The sequence below is a fragment of the Hirundo rustica genome, chromosome 6 (assembly GCF_015227805.2).
Source record: "Hirundo rustica isolate bHirRus1 chromosome 6, bHirRus1.pri.v3, whole genome shotgun sequence".
Lineage (NCBI taxonomy): Eukaryota > Metazoa > Chordata > Aves > Passeriformes > Hirundinidae > Hirundo > Hirundo rustica.
In genome coordinates this window covers 15,317,073-15,340,237 of record NC_053455.1, presented here as the reverse complement: position 1 = coordinate 15,340,237, position 23,165 = coordinate 15,317,073, and the positions used below count along the sequence as shown (strand labels likewise).

Below are 23,165 nucleotides of genomic sequence, written 5' to 3'. Positions count from 1 at the left end.
ACTGCAATGGCTAGTCCCAACACTGGGCCCTCAAATATATGTTTACACAATGAACTAAGCCAGTAAAACCTTTGTCTGTGATGATCTTGTGATCCTGTGAAAGACTGAGCCTCCAACACTCCCAGGAGCTGAAATAAGGGTTGAAGATGCATAGCATTTTACAGGATTATGTTCCTATTTACACGATGGACTGTTGATGTCTCCAAGTTACTTCTACATCTCATTTTTAAACAAAAAGGCTTTTTAAATTATGTAAATATCTTGGGAAAATAAGCATTTTTTTTTTTTCTCCAAGCAGTCACACTAATTTTCCAGCACTGTGACACTTGCCAGGGAGCAGGAGGTTTGGGTGCTGGTGAGCTGGCAACTTCCCACCCTCAGCAAATGTTCTGTAAGAGCCTAATAACAAAAAGGGCACAGAGCACAGTGAGGACACTATGCCAAGTACCAGCATTACTCATCCCATGATCAAATGTTTTGAAGATTTAAGGGTCTGTTTTGTTCTTTCCCTCCAGCATGTGTGCTTCAGCCAGCTCTTCACATCTGAGTTAAAGAGGCACTGCATCATTTCTGTCTGCAAGGGCAATCTGAACCTCACTGCAAAGGTGCCACACTGAGGCTCTGCATCCAAATGCTGCAGTGTCCTAGAGCTCAGTGCGGTCCCTGTACCCCACATTTATTTTGGTATGACAAGCAGGTAGCATCAAATTTTTATAAATTTAATTGTGTAGCTTAAACCCGTGTCTGTTTCTCACCCTCCAAAGTGGGTCAGTTGAGTGATATGGTACCTCTGGAGCATTTCCTAGAGGCAGAATGCAACTCAAGTGAAGGCAGCCAAGGCCAGACAAGTCAGACCACATCCCATGGCTGTCACAGGGATGAGCTTCGTGTACAGTTTTTAAATAGCACCAAGATTTCCCTAATCCCTGACACCTGCTTTTGTGCTTTCTATTCGTTAGGGGTTATATGGAGGAGGAGGAGGCAGAGCATCCTTAGTGTGAGCATGCCAAGAATTTACTGACTTGTATTTACTTAATAAATCTGCCCACGCTTCACGCTGTCTTCCCTTCTCACCATCTCAGTTCCTCAAGGGGGAAAGAGTTAAATGACTGCCTGTGATTGTACTACAGCTTATGAGATGACCCTTACGAATTTCAGGTCAGTATTGACAAGGTGTCATTTAAAATAAACAAACACCAAGCAACAAGAGTTGACAGTTGAGCCTTGGGACCACATTCTTGGCTTTTTGATGGTAGAGAGACTTCGTGTTCTGGCAAAAAGTTGAAGAGTGGAATTCCTGTAGAATTACGTACTAAATCTGCAGGAATACAGAGGTCACCATGAAGGGTGTTATTTTACTGAATACCAGAGGGATTAAGAATGATAAGCCAAATGGGCTGAAGTTTTGTCATTTAGATAAATATTTATAAGATAATATATTTTCCTTTTGTCTTTCTTTTCTACTTAGTTTGCAACAGTTTTGCACAAAATTTGTGCTCAGTCTTTTACAAGTGAAGGAATACAGAGTTTGAACTAAATTCTGGTCTCATTTGTGCTGCTGATTGTTGGGAATAATAGATATGAGCCCTGAATCAGGCCCTTGCTTTCATAACCGAGGAGTGACCTCAGGTTGTGGAGTTTCCATATAAATTTCTTTTCAGGTCAGAGCATGAGACTACTGAGGGGAGGAAAAGATTCTGAGACATGGCCCTTACTCTATATACAAATTGGATTCAGATCAACTTACTGTACTTTCAGGTAAACATTTTAGAAAGTGAATATCTGAAACTGAGTTCTGTCTCTCACACAAGAAAATGACTTTATAATTCAAACCCTGGAGAAAATCTTGGATCATACCTATGTTAGTCAGTGCAGGGTATTCATGTACATGATGTAAGTGTATCAACCTGTTACATAAGTTGACACTGAGCTGCCCGCTAGAATACACAGCTTGCACAAGGAACCAGGTCTACTCCAGCCACAGAAAACTAATATTCTGAGGTCTATCAAAGTGATTTGAGAACCTTAATTGGCATTCCCAAGCAAATCTAAATGCTAGAATGAAGAACATTATGGGGAGATATAGTGATGTTAAAAGCTTTTATTCCTGAGATCCTGAGAAATATATAGGAATCCACTCGAGCCGTTCTCGGCAAAGATAGCTGACCTGTCCAGAAACAGTCACTGCAGTTGGACAGACACTCTCATCTGCCTGTCACAGAAATATTTTGGTAGAAACTGTGATAGTCAGAACAGTCTCCTACAGTCACCCAAGGGGTCTGTTACTGCAGTGAAAAAATTAGCTGTGGGTCACTCACTCTTCCAGCAATGAGGGATTAAAAGCAGGAACTAAAACTTGCTCTAGGATCAGAAGTAAATGTTACGGAGTTCAGGCTCAGAAGCACACTGCAGTGTCCCAGGTTACTACTTACATGACAGTGCAACATCCCATCCCCAGACCCCAGCATCTTCTAAATTGATATTCTTTATCACAGACTATAGTTTGTCACTTTCCTAGAAAAGTCTCTGTTTCAAAGGACTGGTAATTCTACCTCATTTCTTCTTATTTTTTCCAACAGTTACTTTCCTCCCTGTTTAAAAAATATGCTCAGCTCTATCCCAAACACATTTAATTTCAGAAAGAAAGCAGTGGGTCTTTTAATGAATTTGTCTTTTACAATTAAGAGTTATTTAATTACTTACTAATAATATATATTTTCCAGACCATGAGAAATTTTTGTCCTTCTTTTCAGAAGCCTTTACAATTTCCTGAAAGTTTTCTGAAAGGAAGGATATCAGAACACCATATTCTAGCAACAATCTCACTAATGCCCTAGAGATCCACTTAACCACTTCCTCCTGTCAGGAACTGAATTATTGTTTAAAAACCTGAGCACACCAGAGACAAATCCAGCATCTTTTGCTTGTGCAGAAGAATCACAATGGGCCCATGTAGGAAAATGGTTGCAAACCATGCTGCAAAAGCTATTAATGGCTAACACTCCCCACCAATACTTTTTCTATTATATTTCAGGAATGTTTTGAGGACTTCAGTTTAATCGACTTCCAAGATACATGATGTTATTTAGCTGCAGTAGGTGATGTCTTGGTGAAATTAAAAGACTCTTTTACCCCACATTCCTGCTCACCACCTCCCATCCCACCCTCCAAACACACTCTCCAGTGTATTGTTTCTAGCCTGAGCTCTGCAAGCAGAAAGCCCACTTCTCAGCTGGTATTTGCCTTGCTCGCATTGCTCAGAATTAGTTCTGGGACATTACATTCTCCTTTTTCTAAAGACATTGGATTCTTGTCTAAAAGATGAAACCATGAAATTAACTAAAACTTACTCGCAAATGCCTTTTTTTGCTGCTATGTGAAGAGGTAACAGGCCATCCTTATTGGCTTTGTTAGCATCTGCTCCTTGGGACAAAAGAAACTCCACAATAGGCACATGTCCATTTTTACAGGCTTCATAAAGAGCAGAAGCATTATCACTGGCTTGTGTATTTATATCAGCACCTAGGAAGGAAGAAAACCTTTTAGCATCAAAAGGTTAAAATGGGATGGGAGGAACATACTTTGAATTTAACACTTATATTTCCATGACACTGGAGGTACAAAATGTGCTGGATGGGGATGTGAACATGGTCATATCAGAGGTGGCACAGTCATATCAGATATACACCTTTATATCATAGATTTACATTGGTTTATAATATGATGGGAATTTTATGTGGTACAGTTTATCACGGGTGGCAACTCTTAGGTCCCAATCATGAGTCCAGGCTCCATCAGCTATAGCTCAAAGGCAAAAAAAAAAAAATTAAATGGGCTGTTCTTCATATGGCATGGCCTTTTTTTCAAGCACAGTAATTCCATTAATATTCACGTGTTTACACTATGTATATACACTATTCCTGAGCAGGAGTTTGAACTAGATTATTTCAATAGGTGCTCTCCAAAATTCTATTAATATCTACTTATGCTATGTATTTATTTATATTTATCATTTATACTCTACATAGTAACACTGTAAGTATTACACTCATTTATAGTATTTATACTCCTTTTTAATTTTTGTATGTATCCACATTAAAATAATACTCTTTGAAATGATATCTGGATGGTCCTGTTCAACAATTCCAAACAGGTTTTATTTGAGAGTGCCTTAATCAATGAATATTGCATCTCAAAACTCAGCACCTGAGGCCATATCCCTTCACTTCATCAGGACTGGAATTAGGCTCAAATTGTAAGTTTTACTACAAAAAAGTGAAATATTGTCAATGAACTAATAGATTATTTGCCATTTCTTTCTTGAGCTCTAATGTGTACTTTGCTTAATAAATAACGTGCAAATATAAACCAAGACAATACTTCTTTGCCATAAACAATACAGAATCTGGCATTTTCTGTTGTCGATATTTAAGACCCTTAAGCTGGGGTTTTGGCTGTCATGTACTGTATCATGGTGTTCTCAGGAAGGCTGCTCTATGTGTATCCTAAATGGGAATGACAGTTCACTGGAACTTTGCTTCTAAACTCCAATAAAGAAAGCGATCAGTCTTCTGTTTGATCATGAAAACTCCCTGCCAATGAGAACATTTCCCTGGGCTCTCACCCTAAGCTGAAACATCTGTGTTGTGTTTGGCCCTTTGAAGATGTTGTAGCTGGAAACATCAGGAGAATTACAGTGACAAAACATTACACAGGACTGCGTTCTTAATGAGAAAGAAACCCTTTTTGTGATGAAAATTGCTCATTATAAACAATGAATGATATCATTCCTGGGATGTTGAGAAGAGCTTTTCAGGGCTTGAAACAATTGGACAGTTCTATTGGATTTTTTTCTTGTGTATTTTTCTCAAAATTGAACTTTAAGGAAATCTTAATATCTATCTAATTTGAAACAAAAATCACATTCTGGCTTAGTTTCTTAAGTCATAGGCAGCACAATGGACTAACTGGTCATACAAAACTCTCTTGACAAGATTAACTAGGCAGCAGAACACATTTTTTGTTTCCCAACTCTCATATCTTTCTTAATCATACTAATTCTTTCAAATATTTTTCTTACTTTCATCACTGGTAAGCTCTTATTTTGCAAGTGCAGGACCCAAGTCTTACCTTCATTGAAGGTATTAGTCCACTGTGAAAAAAAAATATGCCTCAGAATAGTAGTGAAGCATATTGTGCTTGTTGTAAAGCTGTTTTACATGAATGGGGCAGTAAAAGATAGGTTTAGTGTAAATTAGATTCAGATTCACTCTGTTTATATGTTTGAACACTTACACGTAGGGAGACTGATTCTGCTTCTGTTTGATATAAACTCTACAGTAGCACTTTGTCTATTTTCAGAGGATACGTTATGAGGACAGCTAACCTTGCCCATGTTCGTGAGCAGGTGGGGATGGCTGAAGTTCAGCTTCTGCCATCTATTACCACCTGCAGCTGTCTTTTATGGCTACATGTGTGCAGCAGTGTGGATTTAGAAAGCTGCTAGGAAATGCAGTCAGACAGCACCACATTACTACCCAGAGCAGGTAACCATGAATGAAGGCTGAAGAAGCACATGTGTCTAGACCATGTATTTCATGCTCTGTGAAAGAACCTACCTAGTTCCACCATCAGGTGCAACAGGGTTTTAGTGCCTCTGCAGGCTAGGCCTTGCCTCCAGAGACAGAAAAACTGAGCCAGAGTGAATTACTGGGAAACTCTGAATTATGAAGAATTAAGTGAATAGGTGCATGTAAACCATACTCACCACATCGTGCAAGGTATCTCAAAGCTTCCAGCTGCCCGCTCTCAGCTGCCACAAATAAAGAAGTGATCCCATAGGCATTTGCTGACTCAATCTTGGCACCCCCTTTCACAAGGATATCAATGATCTCCAGGTCATTTCGGGAGACAGCCTCATGGAGAGCAGTCCAGCCTCGATTGCAGCGATGGTTGGTATCTGCATTGTACTGCACCAGGAGTCTTGCAGCCTCTGCATTCTTGCGCTCACAAGCTGTTTTAGAAAAAAGGGAAGAGACTAGGACAGGCTTTTGAAAATATTCTGAGTGTTGTGCATCTGTTTCATGTAGCCCAAGGCAATACAAATAGACCATAGTAAGATCAAAGATCCACTTGGGTCTCTATGAGAGCAAAGGCTGCTGCTGAGTGACGCTGTCTGAGACTCATAAAGGATGTGGCAGTGAAGCCAGTCTTCAGCTGGACCTGGCTAAATGTCCTGTGCAGGGGTTGTGCCAAATCTGGTACTGGGGGGAGTCTGGGCCAGCACATATCTACCAACAGGAAACCACAGGAACACAGGGAGGTGATAAGATGCAGGAAGTAACTTATGAAGAACAAATATGTTACAGAAATCACGTGACCGGAACACTTTCTTTTCAAATTCTGTGCAAACTGATTCTTTATCTTACTGCCATGGACTGCAGATAAAGCTCCATGTAGACAAGAAAATTATAAAAAAGCTCAAACCAACAGCTGTGTGAGTCAGGAGCACTTTCTTGATTTGCAGTTCAATTTATAGTTCAGAACCATCTAAGGATAGTTTCTTAATAATTAATAGGATTTTGTTGATTTTTATTCTACCAATTTGTCCCATAGGTTTTTGAATCCCAAATCATGAGGCTTCCAATGCACCTTAATGGTGGGACTCCAACATAAAGGTACATAGGATGAGTAGATACATTGAAAAACCCCGATTAGCATCTGTTGTCCGATGCACAGAAGGGAAGCACATTTCATAGCAATTCTTTTTTTCCTTGAAATAAGTGTCTTTTTCTCACAGAGGTCTCACATTTTAGTTCTGATTCTTCCCTTGCAATAGCTCCATGTTATTCTCCTCCATAAACAGGTGTCACTCATATACTGAAAGCAACTATGTAATAAGACATTTCCGTAATTATCTACCCATAGCTCTGCAGAGTTTAATTTGCTTACATATGAGGGATGAGTATTTTGTTATGATGGGTCTTTTAACTCTTTTGCTGTTGTTGTTGTTGGAGGATGGTGTAGAAGATACAGCATCAAGGCTAGCCCATTCTTTCTAACAGTTCTTCTCTGGCTAAAGGGTGTTTTCTTATAATTGTTGTTGTGATTATTATTGCTACGAGCACTATTACTGCTACAACCACTACTGTGTGCTTAATGCACAGCTGGACAGCTTTTCCCTGGTCAATAAATGCCAAAATTTTAAAACAAAAGCATTTTAAATGTAGCTGTAATGCTAGGCATTCAAAGTTGGAGGCAAGATTGTTGTTTTAACCTGTAATACGTGTTTTTAAAGTTTAGAGTGCTAAAATTTGTCATGGCAGAAGCAAAGGAGGTTGCATACAAAGGTGTGAGAGGTCTCCTCTGAATGTTTGTGATATCATGGATATATTGCTAGTGTGCTAAAAGAAGAAAGTATTCTCTCCAAGCAGCAGCAAAGGGATATGTCTGTGTTAAATACTTTCTCTGCCTCACTGAATTGTTTATAATTGTAAGACTGTGCACAGCCTGGCCTGACCCACACAGTATATGAATCTCTGGCATATCTACAATTACTGTCCTTACACATCTAACAGCTACTTAGGTCCTACTGTTTAGCAAAGCATACATAGTCCTTCACTGCCCAGCTTTCTGTAAATCTGGGACATTGTGCAGACAGCCTGTGCTTAGGGCCCCACTGAGAATCTCACCTCTCACCCTGAGCACCCCATCACAGCCTGCACCCTGCAGGACAGCTGCTATTCCTGTCGCTGCTGAGGATGAGATAAAAGGCCATGGCATGGCAGGTCAGGCATGTGAGATAGAGAGCTGCCACAGGGAAGTCAAAAACAAGAGCTAATCACTGACTTTCAGCACCTCATCACAAGTGAGCCTGCAGTTCTGCCTCGGTGATGCCAGAAGAGCTCGGCATCCCTGTAAAAGCAGCCACTCACCTTTGTAGAGCGGCGTTTCTCTGGCCTTGTTGGAGATGTCGGGCTCAGCCCCAGCCTGCAGCAGGGTGAGCAGGCAGTCCAGGTTGCCCCGGCTGGTGGCCAGGTAGAGAGCTGTCTCCTCATTGAGGGTGCGCTGGTCGATGGTGCCTGGGTATGCTGTGAAGGGAGGGCGAGCCCAAAGTCACTGTGGCATGTAGTGCACAAGTTATCTGCAGCGCCACCACCCTTTTAAATCCTTGAGGGTTTAAGTTTTTTGTTGTTTATTCATTTCCATGAGCAACATAAGCTAGGAATACACTACAAAGTTACTATAACTCAGGTTGAGTATTGAAACCTGTCTCCAGTTTAGATTAAAATGTTCAGCTTTGGCCACTAGTGATACAGAAAGTTGTTGAGCAGCTGTTCTTTGGCCGCAGTTTGAAAACAAACTACGGTAATTAACTTCAAGCACCAGCAAAGAGATGCTGGGTTGGATCTCCCCCCACGGGAAAGTGGGGTTATTCCTGTCAGCTTGCAGCAGCCAAGCAGCTCATAACAGGAGAGAGCTCCGCTTCAAGGCCTGTGCATGAGAAATCCAGGGCTTGGCAGAATCTATCCCGTATCACTTTCTCCTAAACATCCTAGCTTTTAGAGGCTTCAGTCTGGAAACCTGCTTTCCAAGAGAAGGTGAAATTAATATACAGACAGGGAGTTTGTAAAGAAACTTCATACACAGCCCTAGGTTAGGATTTAAATGCTGTCAATTTGCCCTTTTAGTTTATTCATGTTCTTCTTCTCCCTTTAGTAATTAGTTAGTTTTAACTTCACTGACCTTTTTGCAACAGGCTCAGGCAGCCCACTTGGCCATAGTATGCAGCTTCGTGGAGGGGTATCCAGCCATCCTTATTAGGTACAGAAAGGTTTTTTCCTGATTTCATCATGTTGCATACTGCTTTTTCATCTCCATCCCTAATTGCCGCCACTACAGGGTCAGTTTCTCTTTAAAACAAGATTAATACTTGGTTATTGTTTACTTCATTACTGAGAAACTTCTCGCAGCAACATCACTGTTTTATTTGCCCAAAACAGTGGACCCCTGTAGCCTATACAGAACATATTTGTACAGTGAGACACCAAAGGTAAAATTTGTCTTTAATTTTGTCACTGTCAGCAGATCAGAAGAATCACTGTCTAGGGACACTGGTTGCTCTCCTCAGAATGCAAGGAAACGAGGTAGGTGTAACTAATGTCTGACATAAACACTTATATTTTAGATGTTGGGAGTTGTGGAAGATTGGCTCTGACATTGCTCTATACACTGCGGAGTGTCCGTGACTGTGGTAATTGCATCACCTTGCTGTCTCATGTGGCATGGTTCTTCCATATGAGATCTTTTAAATAAGATCAACTTTGAAGAGAATTACCCATGTTCATCCTTAAAGAAATTTTTAGATTTAATTTGCAGGTGGCTATAACAGAACTCTTGTATTTTTAAGATACTTCTTATTTCCTCACAAAATCTCGTTCTCAGAATTTAGCCAGTCCACTTATGAAGAAGGGAGAGCTCTAGTTAGAGCATGTAAACATTGGGGTGTTAGTCTTGGCTCTCCTTTCTTCATCCAGGGAGGACTGAAACAAATCCACCTACCCAAATCCCTCTGCCAAGCATGCATTCCACACACTCTGGGCAGCAACCCATTTCTCCGAGCTCTCTGAGTGTTTGCAGAGCAGGGCTGGCCTGGGCACACCAATCCTACTGCAGAGCAACAGTGACAGCTCCTGTGAGTCTCCCCACACAGTGGGAGTCCCAACACTGCCTGACAGCCACTTTTCCCCAGGTCAGCAGCACCTGAACAGGACCTGTCCCTCTCCTTCCACCTCTCGGAGGCTGCTGGTAGCATGGCAGAGGCTGGGAGCTGGGGAGCTCGTACCCTGCAGCCAAGGCAGGCAGGACCCTTGCCCGTGTGGGCAGCAGCTCTGTGCATGCTGGTGGGCTGTGACTTCCAGCGTTGGCATCTGCTTGGACTCCAGCTGAGCTGTGCTGGGACAGGGCAGCCACAGCTTTGTTCTTGTGATGCACTAAATGACTAAGATTCAGCATGGCCAACACCGCGGAGGATGAAGCACTTTCCCACGTTTACTGGGGACTTGCAAAAAATGAATATGGGCTATAGTTTCAGAGACAGAGAACAAGAAACAAGACAGAAAACAGAAAGCACTGGAGCATTTCTGATTTGAGCTAGCTCTACAGAAAAAAACCTTGTGGTCCTGAAGACAGATGTGGAAGAGAGGTGCGTACCTCAGATTAACATTGCTAGAGCAGGAATACAGCATATGGTGGAGGTCATGCAGGCTAGTGATGATGGGAACAACCAGAAACTCCAGTTATGACAAGAAGAAGGTCTAAAATACCACAACAGAGTGAGATCAGAGACAGAAAAATATGGGCAGGTCAGCACAGGAGTCCTCCCAAAGCAGTGTACTGGAGCAAATTCTGCACTTTGTGGGAGTTGCAGGAACAGCACTGAACTCCATTGCCTTGTAGGGCTGGACAGACCAACAGTCTGAAACTCACACAGGCCTCACTGATTTCAGTTGGCCCAAAGGCACACTATTTATGCCATAAACACTGATAATAGCATTGAAAGAAGTCACCAAGATGGTTTTCTGAGGATAAATTCAGGGCCTGGAGTGGAACAGGTGATCTCAACGCTTGTGCCAGAGAATGGGGAAAGACACCATTTCTCAGATGAAATAGTACTTGGTGCCACTTGCTCCTTCTCTATAGCTGGAAGCAGTGATTTCAAGACAGTAGAGTCACAAAAATAGCAACAATGGAATGAGGAGAGATATGGGACACAAGGCCAGGCATTTTTCCTGAGAAGATAACAGCTAGAACAGGCAGCTGCTGTCCTGGCCACAGCCCTCCCAGGAGGAATCGACTGACCTTCTGATAACTGCTGGCCGGATGTCCCAGGGACACTGCTGTATCTCCATACTGCTTACAGTGCCCTGAGGACTAAACCTGAGACTCCTAATTGTGTACATAAAAGAGATTTTTATACAGGTGTTTCAAATTGAGCATTTTGTTGAAGTCTGCTGACAGCAACTTGGCGTTCTTGGCTGGGAGAGGAGGTGGAGGTGGGGGATCTTCATCTTTCAACACCTCTGGTACAAGGCTGCTGGAACCATCTGTTGTTCTGTGCAAAGGCTCATGTTACACACGTAGGGCTGTGACCTCAGGATTTGGGCACATGATATAATTACTGGTGCTTAATGAATTACTGCATGCCAGGTGGGCCATGGCAGGAGTCTGCACATGGGCTGGCTCACAGCAAATGCAAGGTAAATCACATTATCTGAGACGTCAGGGAAAGCAGGAGGGTACCTTGGATCTGTGCTGGGGTTAAAAATGTGTGAAGAATCAGTTACTACTCTGCTTAAGCCCTCAGATGTCGAATGAAGCAAACTTCTGTTGGGTTCCTTGACCTTAAATGATTCCTGAGTACGATGAGGGGGTTTGCTGGACCAGGCTGCAGACGCTTTAGCCAAGAAAATTCCAGATCAGAACAGAAGGTTTAATGAATCTCCATGTGAAATCCTTGTTTTCTGCCTGACTTATAGTTGGCTGTTATAAAAACCCACTACATTCTGCTGCCTGGATTTCATCAGATATAGAAAATACAAGTATTAAAACTATGAAGGAAGTCTGAAGAGATGATGAAATCTTAACCTTATAGGAAACTCAAAAGAATTACTGCATTTCAAAGACCAGTAGGCAAGATAATAAATGCCCCTTTCAGATGAGATGTATGGTGAGGTCAATTCTGAGTGCTCAAGAAGAATTTCAAGTGAAGCATGGAAAGGTTCAAGAAGCTCTTTTTTTTCCTGACAGCCTGGAGAGATGCAGACAGGATGAAGGAACACCACTTCTCCAGGTGAAGCCAAATATTATCCCTGCCTAGTTCTGATTCTAGGGCTATATAAATGCCAGTCATGCTATCATGCTCTCCTAGGACTTCCCAGCTATATTTTTGCTCTGCCTGGGACCAGAGGAAGGATAGTTTATCAGCCTTCTTGTATATTGAACTCTATGCAGCTACCTGGTGGAGAAGAACAGCCTGCCCTCAAGTCTTCTACTGCATCGAAGAGGCGTGCAAGGAGTGCAAAGCACCAAGTGAGTGGATGTGATTCAGTGTGACCAAGGGGAGCTGGCAGGTGACAGGGATAAGGCAGGCTTCATGGAGCAGGAAGAGGTTATCACAGTGTCAGGGACTGCAGTGCCAGTGGAGGGCCAGAAGCAGAGTCTGAATCAGCCAGGATGCAGGGGGAGGTGGGGAGATTGTAAAGCTGCTTGAGAGGTGGAAAGAAGAAGAGTGGTGGAAAGGTCGTCACTGTGCCTCTGCATCCAGGGAGGGGCTTGTAAGATGGATTAAACAAAATTTGAACTGAGTAGATAGAACAGGTGGGGAGTTCCTTTTCTGCAGGACGGAGGGAAGTGCTAACTGTAACACTTTACTCCTGTCATCTGATAGCTAAGAGCAGGTGCATATATCTATTCTGCACTACAGAAAGCTGTAATAAACCTGTCATGGTCCATACATTTCCACTACACACAGGCACTGGGACAGAGCTTGGGCCACTGTCTGCTTTTCTCATCCATGACTGTGTTCAACTAAGCTTAGCTGCAACTTCTGCCAACAGCAAAACACAGCCGGGAGGATCAGTCAGTCAAGACAGTTCCCTCCTGGAACAAGTAAACCCTCCTCAGTGTGACTGGACAGCACAGGTATGGCTGGGAAGAGGCATGGCATCCTGGGAGCATTTATAAAATACTTATTTGAAGGATTGGACTTTCTCACCTTGTTTATATACTGTGGTACGTTTTCCCTCTACTTTTCCCATTGCTGAACCCTGAACTTAATACCAATGCAGTTACTATCAGCACCTGCCTGCCTTATCTATCCTGTTGATAAGTGAGCAGCCTATATAAATGAACCACAGTGCAGTCATCCCTGCCTTGTTTTCCTTGTCACCTCAGAGCTTCCGACTGACCCAGAGTCCCCAGGACACGAGCGCTGGGGGATGGAGAGAGACGAAGAGGGAGAAGAGAAGGATACTCGAGGTGGGCCACTTGCAAGAGCACAGGCATGGCCTGGGACAGTGGGGAGGTTGGAAGGAAGAACAGGAGTGCAGCCAGGGTGAGGGGCAGGTGTCGGTGAGACCTCCTCCAGATGAGCAGCACCTTTCCCCCCACCAGGCACCATCACCACCCAGAAGACATCTCAGGGAGAGAGTGGGTAGCAAGGCTTGCTTTGACCGCAGGGGGAAGCAGGAGAGGGAGAGGGAGACACTTACACGGGCTGGGATGTGCTGCACGGGCTGCTGTCGTACCTTCGCCTGACCCCCCAGGCTGCCCCCGAGCTGGATGGCTGAGCACGGCCTGTCTGCTGGGCCGCCAGGCTGGAGTGGCGATGACATGAATGAAATAAGGAGAAATACTCCGAATAGGAGAAACAGGTCATGCTGAGGCGGGAGCAGAGACACACATCCACAGAGACGGAGCGAGCGAGCCTGCCGGTCAGGGCTTTGAATAAAAGCAGATGGCCACGGCTTGCTCTGCACTGGATTCAGCTGCTCACTCGGCTCGAGTTTATTTTTGGCCCTCTGAGGAAGCGTCAGGGGATTCAAATGACCATATAAGACAACAGTGTGGTTAACCCTACCACCACCACACAGGAAGCAGGCACAAAGCGAGGTGAGGTGACGTTCATCACCTCCAAAGGGCCATGCAAACAGGTCAGAGGTGGGGGCAGAGAAGGACCCAGAGCCACTGGATGCCAGCTCCATTTCCATCTCTGCTCTCCCAGGTGGCAGAAGAGTTCAGCAATGCTACAGATTTGGTGCTACAAGCTCCAAAGTTTTTTCCTCTGGTGGGAGGTCAGACACTGCTGGGCTGAGGCAGGAGAGGTTAATGCACAGAACTGCTATCGCTGCTTTTTCCCAAAATAGCAGGTGTCGAAGGCCCTTCAACAAGTACAGGACCAAGTGGCCAGGGAAGCCCTTATTGTCCCCTGCATCGGGTCTCTACAGGAGAGCTGACTGTACAGGTGCACAGTAACCACACTGAGAAACCACAGCCTTTGGTGGGAGCAGAACTGCTGGCCACTCAGCATCCTGATTCCACAGCTATGCACATCTTGCTGCTTGTCTAATTGCCCCCAGTTTCCCAGCCTTGGAAACCAAACAACCACAAGTGGTAATGAGCAAGGCATCAGAGGGTGGTGGAGTTATGAAAAAAGAGGAAGAAGAGAACTTCAGTTATCTCTCAGTTTATTAAAAAAAGGAAAACTAAAGTAATTTAAAAGATTAAAATGATATTTTTCCTTGCTTTGGAGGTGGCTTTGGAATCTATTCCCATCCCCCTGAGAAATCTGACTTTTATAAAATGAAAGGGGAACAACATCTGGGTTTGAAACTGTCAGCAGGTCTCTGTGACCGCAGCTCAGAATTGCAGGGATGGGGATGTCTGGAATTACTCTGTTAAGAGTGGTGTACTTGAAGTCAGACATCTGAAATAACCACATCCTTTAAAAACTGAAGTATTTAACAAGTAGTCAGGTCTCACTGTTTTATATACCTGTTTTTTGTGCCTCTGTTATCCCATAACAAATGCTTTGTTCCCTCTCTGGCAAAACCTGAGCTTGGCATACAGAGGGGGGAAAGGAGAAGCTGGCCTTGGGAGTGCTTCTGTTGTTCAGGAAAGCTTGTGGCTGGGCTCCTTCTTCTTGTTTTATCTGTTGCTTGGAACAGACAACACCAAGCAAATCCTGCTCTCGCTGCGAGCATGTCAATTGTTGACCTCATTGGGCTTATTGCAGACTCCGGCTTTGACACTAATGGCAGACTCGCAGAGGAGCCTCCTGGCAGAGCTAATTAGAGAGCACGTGCCCTGGCAGGGAGCTGTTTTCCCCTCCTGGGCAGGGCTCTCTGGGGGGAGCAGCTCGGGCTGGCACAGGCTTACCTTTGCCAGGGGTAGATGCGGTAGGGAGGGTTGTGTGGGCTGGCACGGCTTGGGGCGGCCACCTCCCCAGCACGGGCCACCAGCGACTTCTGGGGGCTCTGGGCCGCTGGCTGACCCGCTGAGTCCTCTTCCAAGCTCTGCTGGATGGCCATCTTTATAAGCTCATCTTCACTCAGGCTACTGTACAGACTGTACTCCTCACAGCCTATCGTTTGTCTTTGAGTGTTTGCTGCCGTCGCAGCCATATTTATAATTCTTTGCTTTCCTGCAAAAGGAAATTGTGCTCATCAGAATCTGGAAAATGAAAAAAACTCAACTATCTTGTGCTGTCGTTCGGGTCTGCCTCTTAATTAGGCTGACCAGAAAACCCTTCAGAAATCCTTCCCCAGGGAGAGAATATCATGAGCTAAAATCTGCATGCAAACTTAATCAACTAACTACTTTCAGTTACAAAGAAATAACTGGTTTAGCTGGCGTTTAAAAAAGAGAGAGCTGTTGCAAGCAAGGCAAGTTTTTATCTGCTTATTCTGGTTACCACATTTCAAGAGAAATATAGGTAAAGGAAATCCCCTTAAGATTAAAAAGACAATTTTTTGAATTTTTTTTAGGAGAAGACCAATGGATGTCTCTTTTTGTTCATTTTATTTCTGGCTGTAATGGCAGGAAATAAAGGGAAGAGGTCTGTCTCTTTGCTGGTTTTCTCTGAGGACAGGTTTTCTGCCATGAAATGCAAAGAAGCTTTGTAATTTTTTCCACCTTATCTGGAGATCTCTCAAGCAACATGCAAAGCTATGCTTTGAAGTGACTTTGTTTCACTCAGCGAGGAGAACAACACCACACTGCTCTGTTTCACTTCTTAATTTTTGCTTTTTCACAGACCAAAGTTCAAGGTCATGGGTGAGATGGAAATGAGAGAAGGGGGAAGCATTGGGCACACTCAGCAATCACAGAATGACTGTGAACCATCACTGCAGGACTCTAAAAGACAAAGACAATTCAAAATACTGCAGAATTTCCAGTAGTGATAGGGAAGTACTGATACCGTGGATGGTACCACGCTCCTGCAGGATCTCATTCGGATGCCAGAGAGCACTCTGGCCATCAGTGTTCAAGACCCAAGGGTTTATTGTATGGGAGGAGGTGGAAAAGCTTGCCTCTTTTATGAAGATAACAGCCAATGTGGAACAGATTTGATTTTATAAGCGCTGAGCGAGAGCTGTGTAAAATCGCAGGGAGCACTGGGGTGAGGAGCAATGGGAACAAGCTGCTCAGGAGGACATGGAGGTGACAGGGGAGGACAGGGACCCAGCAGGAGAGGCCTGTGGGGAGATGTCCCCTAGGTGCAGAGAGGTGAGGGGCTCCCTGTGAGTGTACCAGCGGAGCTACCGAGAAAGCTGCCTGCCCCACCCTGTGGCTGCCAGTCCCTGTCCCATCAGTGCCACAGCAGCGTTGGTCTCCTGCTCCACAAACCCTGCTCTGCCCAGGATCAGGTCCTACTGATCAATCACCTTCCCAGTGCTCAGGAGCTGCCTCAGCAGGAGCCTCAGAGGGGCTGTCAGCTCCCTTTCCCTGTACAGCTGCTTTCTTCACCAAGTACCCAGCTCAGCCTGGTTTCCTGGGCACTCACACTGGCACTGGTGGCAGAAGGGTCCAGCAGGCCACAAGCCTCACACCAGGAAAGTGCCCTGCTGCAGCAGCCCTCCATGCTGTGTGCACACCCAAGAGACAGCCCTGACCTGAAGGAAATGGCAACTTCCCAAATACAGTTTGCAGAAATCACAAGAGCCTGCATCAATCAAGTAACTTAAAATCTTGGAATTAGGCTTTTCCCTTCAGACATGGTGATATCTCCCACATCAACAGCCATCTCAGGCCCTAAGCCCACTCCAGAAAAGTGGGAAGACTTTAGGGTAAAGGAAAGCCCAGCAGATTTCAGATTGACATTATGACTTTTAACAACAAAAGATGTATTTTACAGCCATGAAAAATGCCAAAATAAAAACCTTCAATTGCTGTAAATATTATTTTTTTTCCTCCTTTATTTTCAGCCAGATCTCTCATGGCTGCTGTTGCTTCCCCCCTCCAGTCAGTGCCTCAGCTCTGCTGTGACCCTTGCTGTCCCGAAGATCCAAGCCCAGGTGTCACACCACCGATATCCTCCCTGCGCCCCCGCCGCTCCGGCACCTGCCCTTGGCTGCTCTCCAGCCAGCAGCTGGCTATGGAACCAGCTGGAACCATGGCACAGCTCCTGCTGCTGTTTGTCTGGCTCAGGCCCTGGCATGCTGGGCAGTACTTACACAGCGGCTCAGCCTAGGAACTCTCGTAGTGACCGGTGAGCTGCGGGTGTGCGGAACCACCGGCTGCACTTGGAAGGAGCAGCCAGCATCATCTGCAGCATGCAGCACTGCAGTGCCTGAATGTAGGGACCCGGCCCCAGCGGTGACTCAGAGACCTAAACAAAGCTGTCAGCAGGGAGGGCAGGATCTTAAGCTCCGAATGGAGGTGGTGCACAATGAATCCTTGGAGAAGGCAGGAATGGAGATGAAACTGCTCCTCTCTGAGGGCAACCTGCACCTGTGCAGGCTGGGACAAAGATCTCTCGTCTGTATCCTCCTCAGTCGCATTGCCAGCATCCTTGTGGCACTGAATCCATTGCTGCTGTGCTTCTGAGCTGTTGCAGTGCCTTCTGTGGGAGCCTGGGCTTTAATGAATGTTCAGGAGACCTCTGCCAACATGACTCCACACCCTGGCACAGAGAAGCTAACTGATATAGCTGCTTCACCATATCTCAGATGTATCTAGATATAAAGACCTCTTCTGGACCTTCTTCCCCTCCCTCCTTTTGTTTCGTACATTCTTAAAGCAAAGGGAGCAAAAGGGAAGATTTTAAACTTGTGGGGTTCACTCCTATTTCATTCTCTTACCTTTTGTAGGGGTTAACTGGGTCCAACCCACTCGCAGAGAAAAGGGAGAACCTCTCCTGAATGTTGGTGAGTCTCACTAATCTAAATATTTTGACAAGAGTTCCATAGAGTGCAGAAACAACAGTGTTGGCTACAGCTCCCATCACTGACTCATCCTGCAGGGAGAAACTTCATAGGGCTCAAAACAGAGAAAGCTTTCGGTTCTGCTCATCACACTGCACAAACACAACGAAGGTGTGGGGGTCACATCCTGGGCTGCAGGAGGTTTTGGGTCCTTACTGAGAGCCAGGGACAACCTTGGCTGCCCTGAACTCCTGCGGAGAGTGTTCTAGTTGGGCTTGAAGCTGCCCCTGCATCCCCCGGCTGTCTCCTCTTGCTCAGACAAGTGTGTGTGTGCAGTTTGCCTGTGTGCTGGGACTGATTTGGCAGGAGGCAGGGCGCACGCCTTCTTCCCTACAGCTCCCTGCAGAGTGGAGCACAGCAGAGCCACCACCCTCCCTTTCCACCTGAGGATGCTTTTGTTTGAAGCTGCAGGACCGCAGGACAGGGGCACTGGTCTGAGTTATGCGTAAGAAGCCGCAGTGAGACACCTGAGCTGCAATAACAAGCCGAGAACATGCCCTTGTCTGGAGGCTGATGCACCACAGCCTGATTCAGTTTACCCTCTTTCCCTGAGGCCAAACTCAGTGGCATCATCTATCTGGCAGTGCCCTGGCTCAGCTGACACAGCAGGGCTAAGTTTACTCCATCTGAGGCCATCAGCGAACTGCCAACCACAGGCTTATGAAAGCTCACTAGGCTAATGTGCTATAAGCTAAATATTTTCCACCTTCTGTAATGAAGGTGTGAAAAAAAATCAATCTTTGTTGCTAGAAATATTTGAAAAAGTCTGGATAATAAGATCTGGCCGAAGTGGTCTTTCTAAATGCAGCTTGAATCTATTTTCTTGCTATAAGCCTGCTTACTGTAGGTTTAAAGTACTAGAATTAGATTTAAAAGTTAAATGCTGTGTTTATTCTTCATCCTAACTCAAGGCTTTGGGGAAATGTTCTAACATTTGGCTGTACTCTGCATTACTCTGGCAGCCCAAGAGCCCATCCTCACATGCAGGTAGAACACAGCATCTGCTGGTACAGCAAAACCTGATTTTTAAAGCTGTGGGTATAGGGCCCATATTATTTCTTAGAGAGTGCTTTGCTTTCAGGTCTGACGGCTTCACTAGTGATCTCTTTTGGCAGAAATATGTCTTGGGATTCTGCTGTCAGTGCTGCCGTTTGGTAGGTAAGTCTGACAAGATCTGGAATCTAAACTTACCACCATTTCCACACAGAGTCTGATCCTGATTCTAATTTTGCCATCCTGATTTCGGCGAGAGTTTGTAAATTCAGGTGTGTAATCAGGCCTGTGCCATACAGAGGCAACTTAGATGCATCCAGTGACCAGAAGGTAAAGCTGGAAATAAAATACTTGTGCAAGGACCATGCTGCGATCTTCTAACCTGTGCTGATGAACAGCTGTACCTGGTAGATCTCTGAAACCAAAGGTACTACTCAGGAGGGGGACTACTAGTAATCACCTACATGATGGCAAAAGCCAGAGACAAACACAATTAGGTCGCTATTATGTTCAGACTCCAAACTCTGTCAACACAGCGCTTAGGAGAATGGGCCTTGATCCCTGATGCAACATAAACAAGGATTACAGCTGGCTTTGAACATGCCGAACCGTGCAATTCAATACCATTAGCATCTGAAACAACTGGTCCCTGTTGATTGCACTTCTTTAAAGAAAAGCTTAGCGAGGCTGCCTGTCCCCACTCCATGGATCCCAGGCAGCAGAATTAGCTGAATTACTTATTTCTGTCAGAGAAGGATGGCAGATGAGTGACAAGGTCATTAAGGGAACAGAGCCAGACTTTCCCTGCCTTTGCGCTGGGTTTATTCCAGTCAGCTCGTAACTGAATATAGAACCTTGTTATTTATGGCTCAGGGTGCAATAAACCACATTCGTGAAAACATAACCAAGTCTTTGGAGGCTGCAAAGGAGAGAGAAGAGGAGCAGCTTCATCATTTTGCCTTTTGCAAGGAATAGTTGAGCTCCTGCTTCTGCAGATCCGTGCTTGCCTTTCCACGTGTTTGTCTTTACTTCTGAAAGCAGCAGGAGCACACGCGGGGAAGGCAAACACGGCTGGATGTCCTACAGCAAGCTGAGCCTCTACTTCAGTTCTTACTGTGGTGCCTTTCGGGACAGAGCCTCCGTGGGCAATGGAAACCGGACCAACGCACAGCACTTACAGTACTTAGATTTTTCCTGCATTTTAGTTCACTTTCCTGGTAAATCTTTGCAGTTTTCCAAGGGTATAATACTGAATAACTATTACAAGGAAGCAAATGATTTTTTTTCTTTTTTAAACAGAAAGATTTCAGTGCCCATCAGATCTACCAGAGCTGAGAGATCAGAAGGATGACACCTCATGCTGTCCTGCTGTGGCAAGGCAGGGATTCTTTGTAGTGATAGCTTATGCAAACCACTCAAGTTCTGGCCCGGTGCTAGAGGAGCAAAGACAAGCTTCCCAAAGGAATCCTCTGAGCAAACAAATCCCCTTGTTCAGCCCCAGCTGTCAAAACAGGTCACCTCTCAGCATGTTATATGCCCTGATGTCACCAAATCATGATTCTGCACAAATTCTTTACTGGAAATCATACACCTGCAAGCTTTTATTTCTTTTCAGAACATATTAATTCACATAAAAGTCAGTGTAATATTAGCTTCATGTCAAACCAACTAGAAATTTAGGAATTAAAGGAATGATTTGCTGATGTAATTTTTCTCCTTCACAGTGTGCCTTGCATGCTACATTCTACCTTAGTATGTTGTAGCTACAGCATTGATTTCTGAGCAAGATATTCTAGGGACAAAGATACAGGCACTACCTGTGAGTAAAACAAAAATAAGGAATGACAGAGCTACTGTTTTGTTTAACATCTGACAGTGTTTATGGCATTTTAAACAAAAACAAACAAACAAAAAAACCACCAACACCGCCCCCCCCCCAAAAAAAACCAAAAAACCCACAACCCCCCCAAAAAACCCCAAAAAACACAAAGCCCCCAAAAAACCAAAAGCAAATCACAAAGCTCCCAAGACTGTTAGGGTTTTAGATTACAAACTGCTGTAGGAGTAAATATTTGCATAGACATAATGAACTGAGAGATTGAAAGTACTGAATAAGTTCAAAACATGCATATTTGCATTACCTTTTTGTTCTGAAATAAAAGGGTAATAAAAGTGTTGAAATGGGTTATCTCCTTGGTTAAGTCTTAATTCAGAAAATCCTCGCTGGTATTTGTCTCCCTGCTTTGCCTGGATGTTTCGATCAACTGCAGGACAGCTTTGAAACACGCTCGCTTTGAAGCCTGGAGTTTATTTCTGGATCACCCCATGATCAGCGAATACAAGCCAAAATATAAGTTGTTCCCAATCTCAGATTTCCTGTTTGAAGATGCACAGCAGAAACTTGTACCAATCCTAAAGTTCTTCTTTGTTGCATTATCTGAAGAACTTCACTTCATCAACATCCTGTAGCTAAATGACACAAATCTGACCTTTCTGTTACATCATTATTTACTGTCCCTGACAAGTAGACCATATATGGATATGTTTCTGGAACCTAAAGAAGAAAAAAACCTGCCATATAATTTTGAAGTAAAATATGCTGTCCTGGAGAGTTTTATTTCCTTGGGGAGAAGTGACCTCCATTTACTTTTGTTTTAGCTGATGCTTATTAAACAAAACAACCAAAGGTTCCATGGGTATTTACTGATGTCTTGGAGTTGTTCATACATTTTTAAGGCTGCAAGTTGGACACGCCAGGATTCCAAAAGATGACAACAGCACTTGTGAACCCATTCCGAGTAGTATTTGTAAGAGCTTACTAGTGGAAAAGGACTGCTCTCATACAACTTAAATGTGAACAAGACTCTCTCAGACTCCTCCAGGCCACAAATGTGAAGTGGTATCCATCATGTGGGGACACCTGGAAGAGGGCAAGCTGACCAAGGAGAAGATAGCACTGATCTAGGGATGAGTTAGAAGAAAAGAGTCAGGCACATATAGGAGAACTGACACATGGATCACCTGGATCATGGGAATAACAGCACTCACTTTGGGAAGGTTGCCATGTGTTTGTCCAGCTAATACAATGAATGAAGGGAAGCCATAATAGGTTATCAAACATAGGCCTATGCATTTTCCTTCAGCTCCTCTTTTACTCATTCCCATAGCAAAGCATTGCATATACTGAGAATAAAGCCTAGATGGAAGTGGGTCTGGAGTCCTTTCTGAGTACCTTGTGGATGCTCAGGTTCACTGTAGGCACCCCAATCTAAGGCTTAGCAAGGGCAATCCTGGAGGGAAAAAATGTAGCAAGACCATATCATCCACTAATATATGATTCCTTTCAACTCATCTGCTTTGTTTTTAGAGTCTTTCAGGACCAGCATAATCCCTCTCCATGCTTGCTCCTGAATCCATCTTGCTCCAGCATGACATCATGGTGAGTACATGGCACATCTTCCTTCCCTGCTGTGTGAAAAACTATCTTCCCCTCGTAACTAGTGCTGGGACTTGTTTTGTACAAAGCTAAAGTCATTCAGCAGTTACTGTGACAAAGGAGCCCTGGATGTCATCACCGAGAGTGTGAGAAACTCTTACACCTTTGACAAGATGCCAGCCGAACCTCTGTGACTTTTAAACAACACCCAGTCCTTTCTTCCTTGATACTATTTCAAGATTGTAACTAGCCTTGGCTTAAAACCAAGACTATCTCTCGCATTTAACCTTCCTGCTTGTTTTTCGGCAATCTCTCACCCTTGCTCACTGAACTCAAGAAAAATTGCTGATACTGTGATGCAGGTTCATGCTTTGCGAAGGCAAAAGTGTCAGAGTGTTGCAGGATGGCCTGTTCGATTACAAAAAGACATTGGGGCTCAAGGTCCCATGGACTATGAACATTGCAGGTGGCTCCCCATGCCAATCACAGCAAGCACACTGCAGTTCCCTTCCCTCCCACGTTTCTGGGCTTCCTTGCAAAACTCTGCACGCTCTTGATGTAGTTGAAGCTGTTATGAATGCTGATGCACCATTTTCCAATAAAAGCATGCGACTGTGCTTCAGATCTATTTTCAGATACCATTAACTCTCCCTTTTGTCTCGAGTAAATCATTTAACTCCTCTGTGTATCATCTTCTACGTTAGTGAAGTGGAAATAATCAAATGCATTAACTTCAGAGAACAGGCCAAAAT

At 44.4% G+C, this 23,165-nt stretch overlaps 1 protein-coding gene across 3 annotated transcripts in view; it reads right to left on the bottom strand.

Moving 5' to 3' along the window:
• ASB2 (ankyrin repeat and SOCS box containing 2) overlaps positions 1–22,275 on the bottom strand; it is a 32,556-nt gene extending 10,281 nt beyond the window's left edge. The window contains exons 1-7 of one of the 3 annotated variants that reach the window (XM_040068191.1): positions 21,119–22,275; positions 17,235–17,683; positions 14,938–15,202; positions 8,746–8,912; positions 7,935–8,090; positions 5,768–6,013; positions 3,351–3,522 (exon numbers count right to left, since the gene is read on the bottom strand). In XM_040068191.1, coding sequence (XP_039924125.1) covers positions 3,351–3,522; positions 5,768–6,013; positions 7,935–8,090; positions 8,746–8,912; positions 14,938–15,182 — 986 coding nt within the window. In that variant the 5' untranslated portion in view covers positions 15,183–15,202; positions 17,235–17,683; positions 21,119–22,275. Of the gene's footprint in view, positions 1–3,350; positions 3,523–5,767; positions 6,014–7,934; positions 8,091–8,745; positions 8,913–13,271; positions 13,377–14,937; positions 15,203–17,234; positions 17,684–21,118 lie in introns of all 3 variants that reach the window. The other 2 variants (XM_040068192.1, XM_040068190.1) reach the window with 2 other exon arrangements.
• Positions 22,276–23,165: the final 890 nt, after the last annotated feature.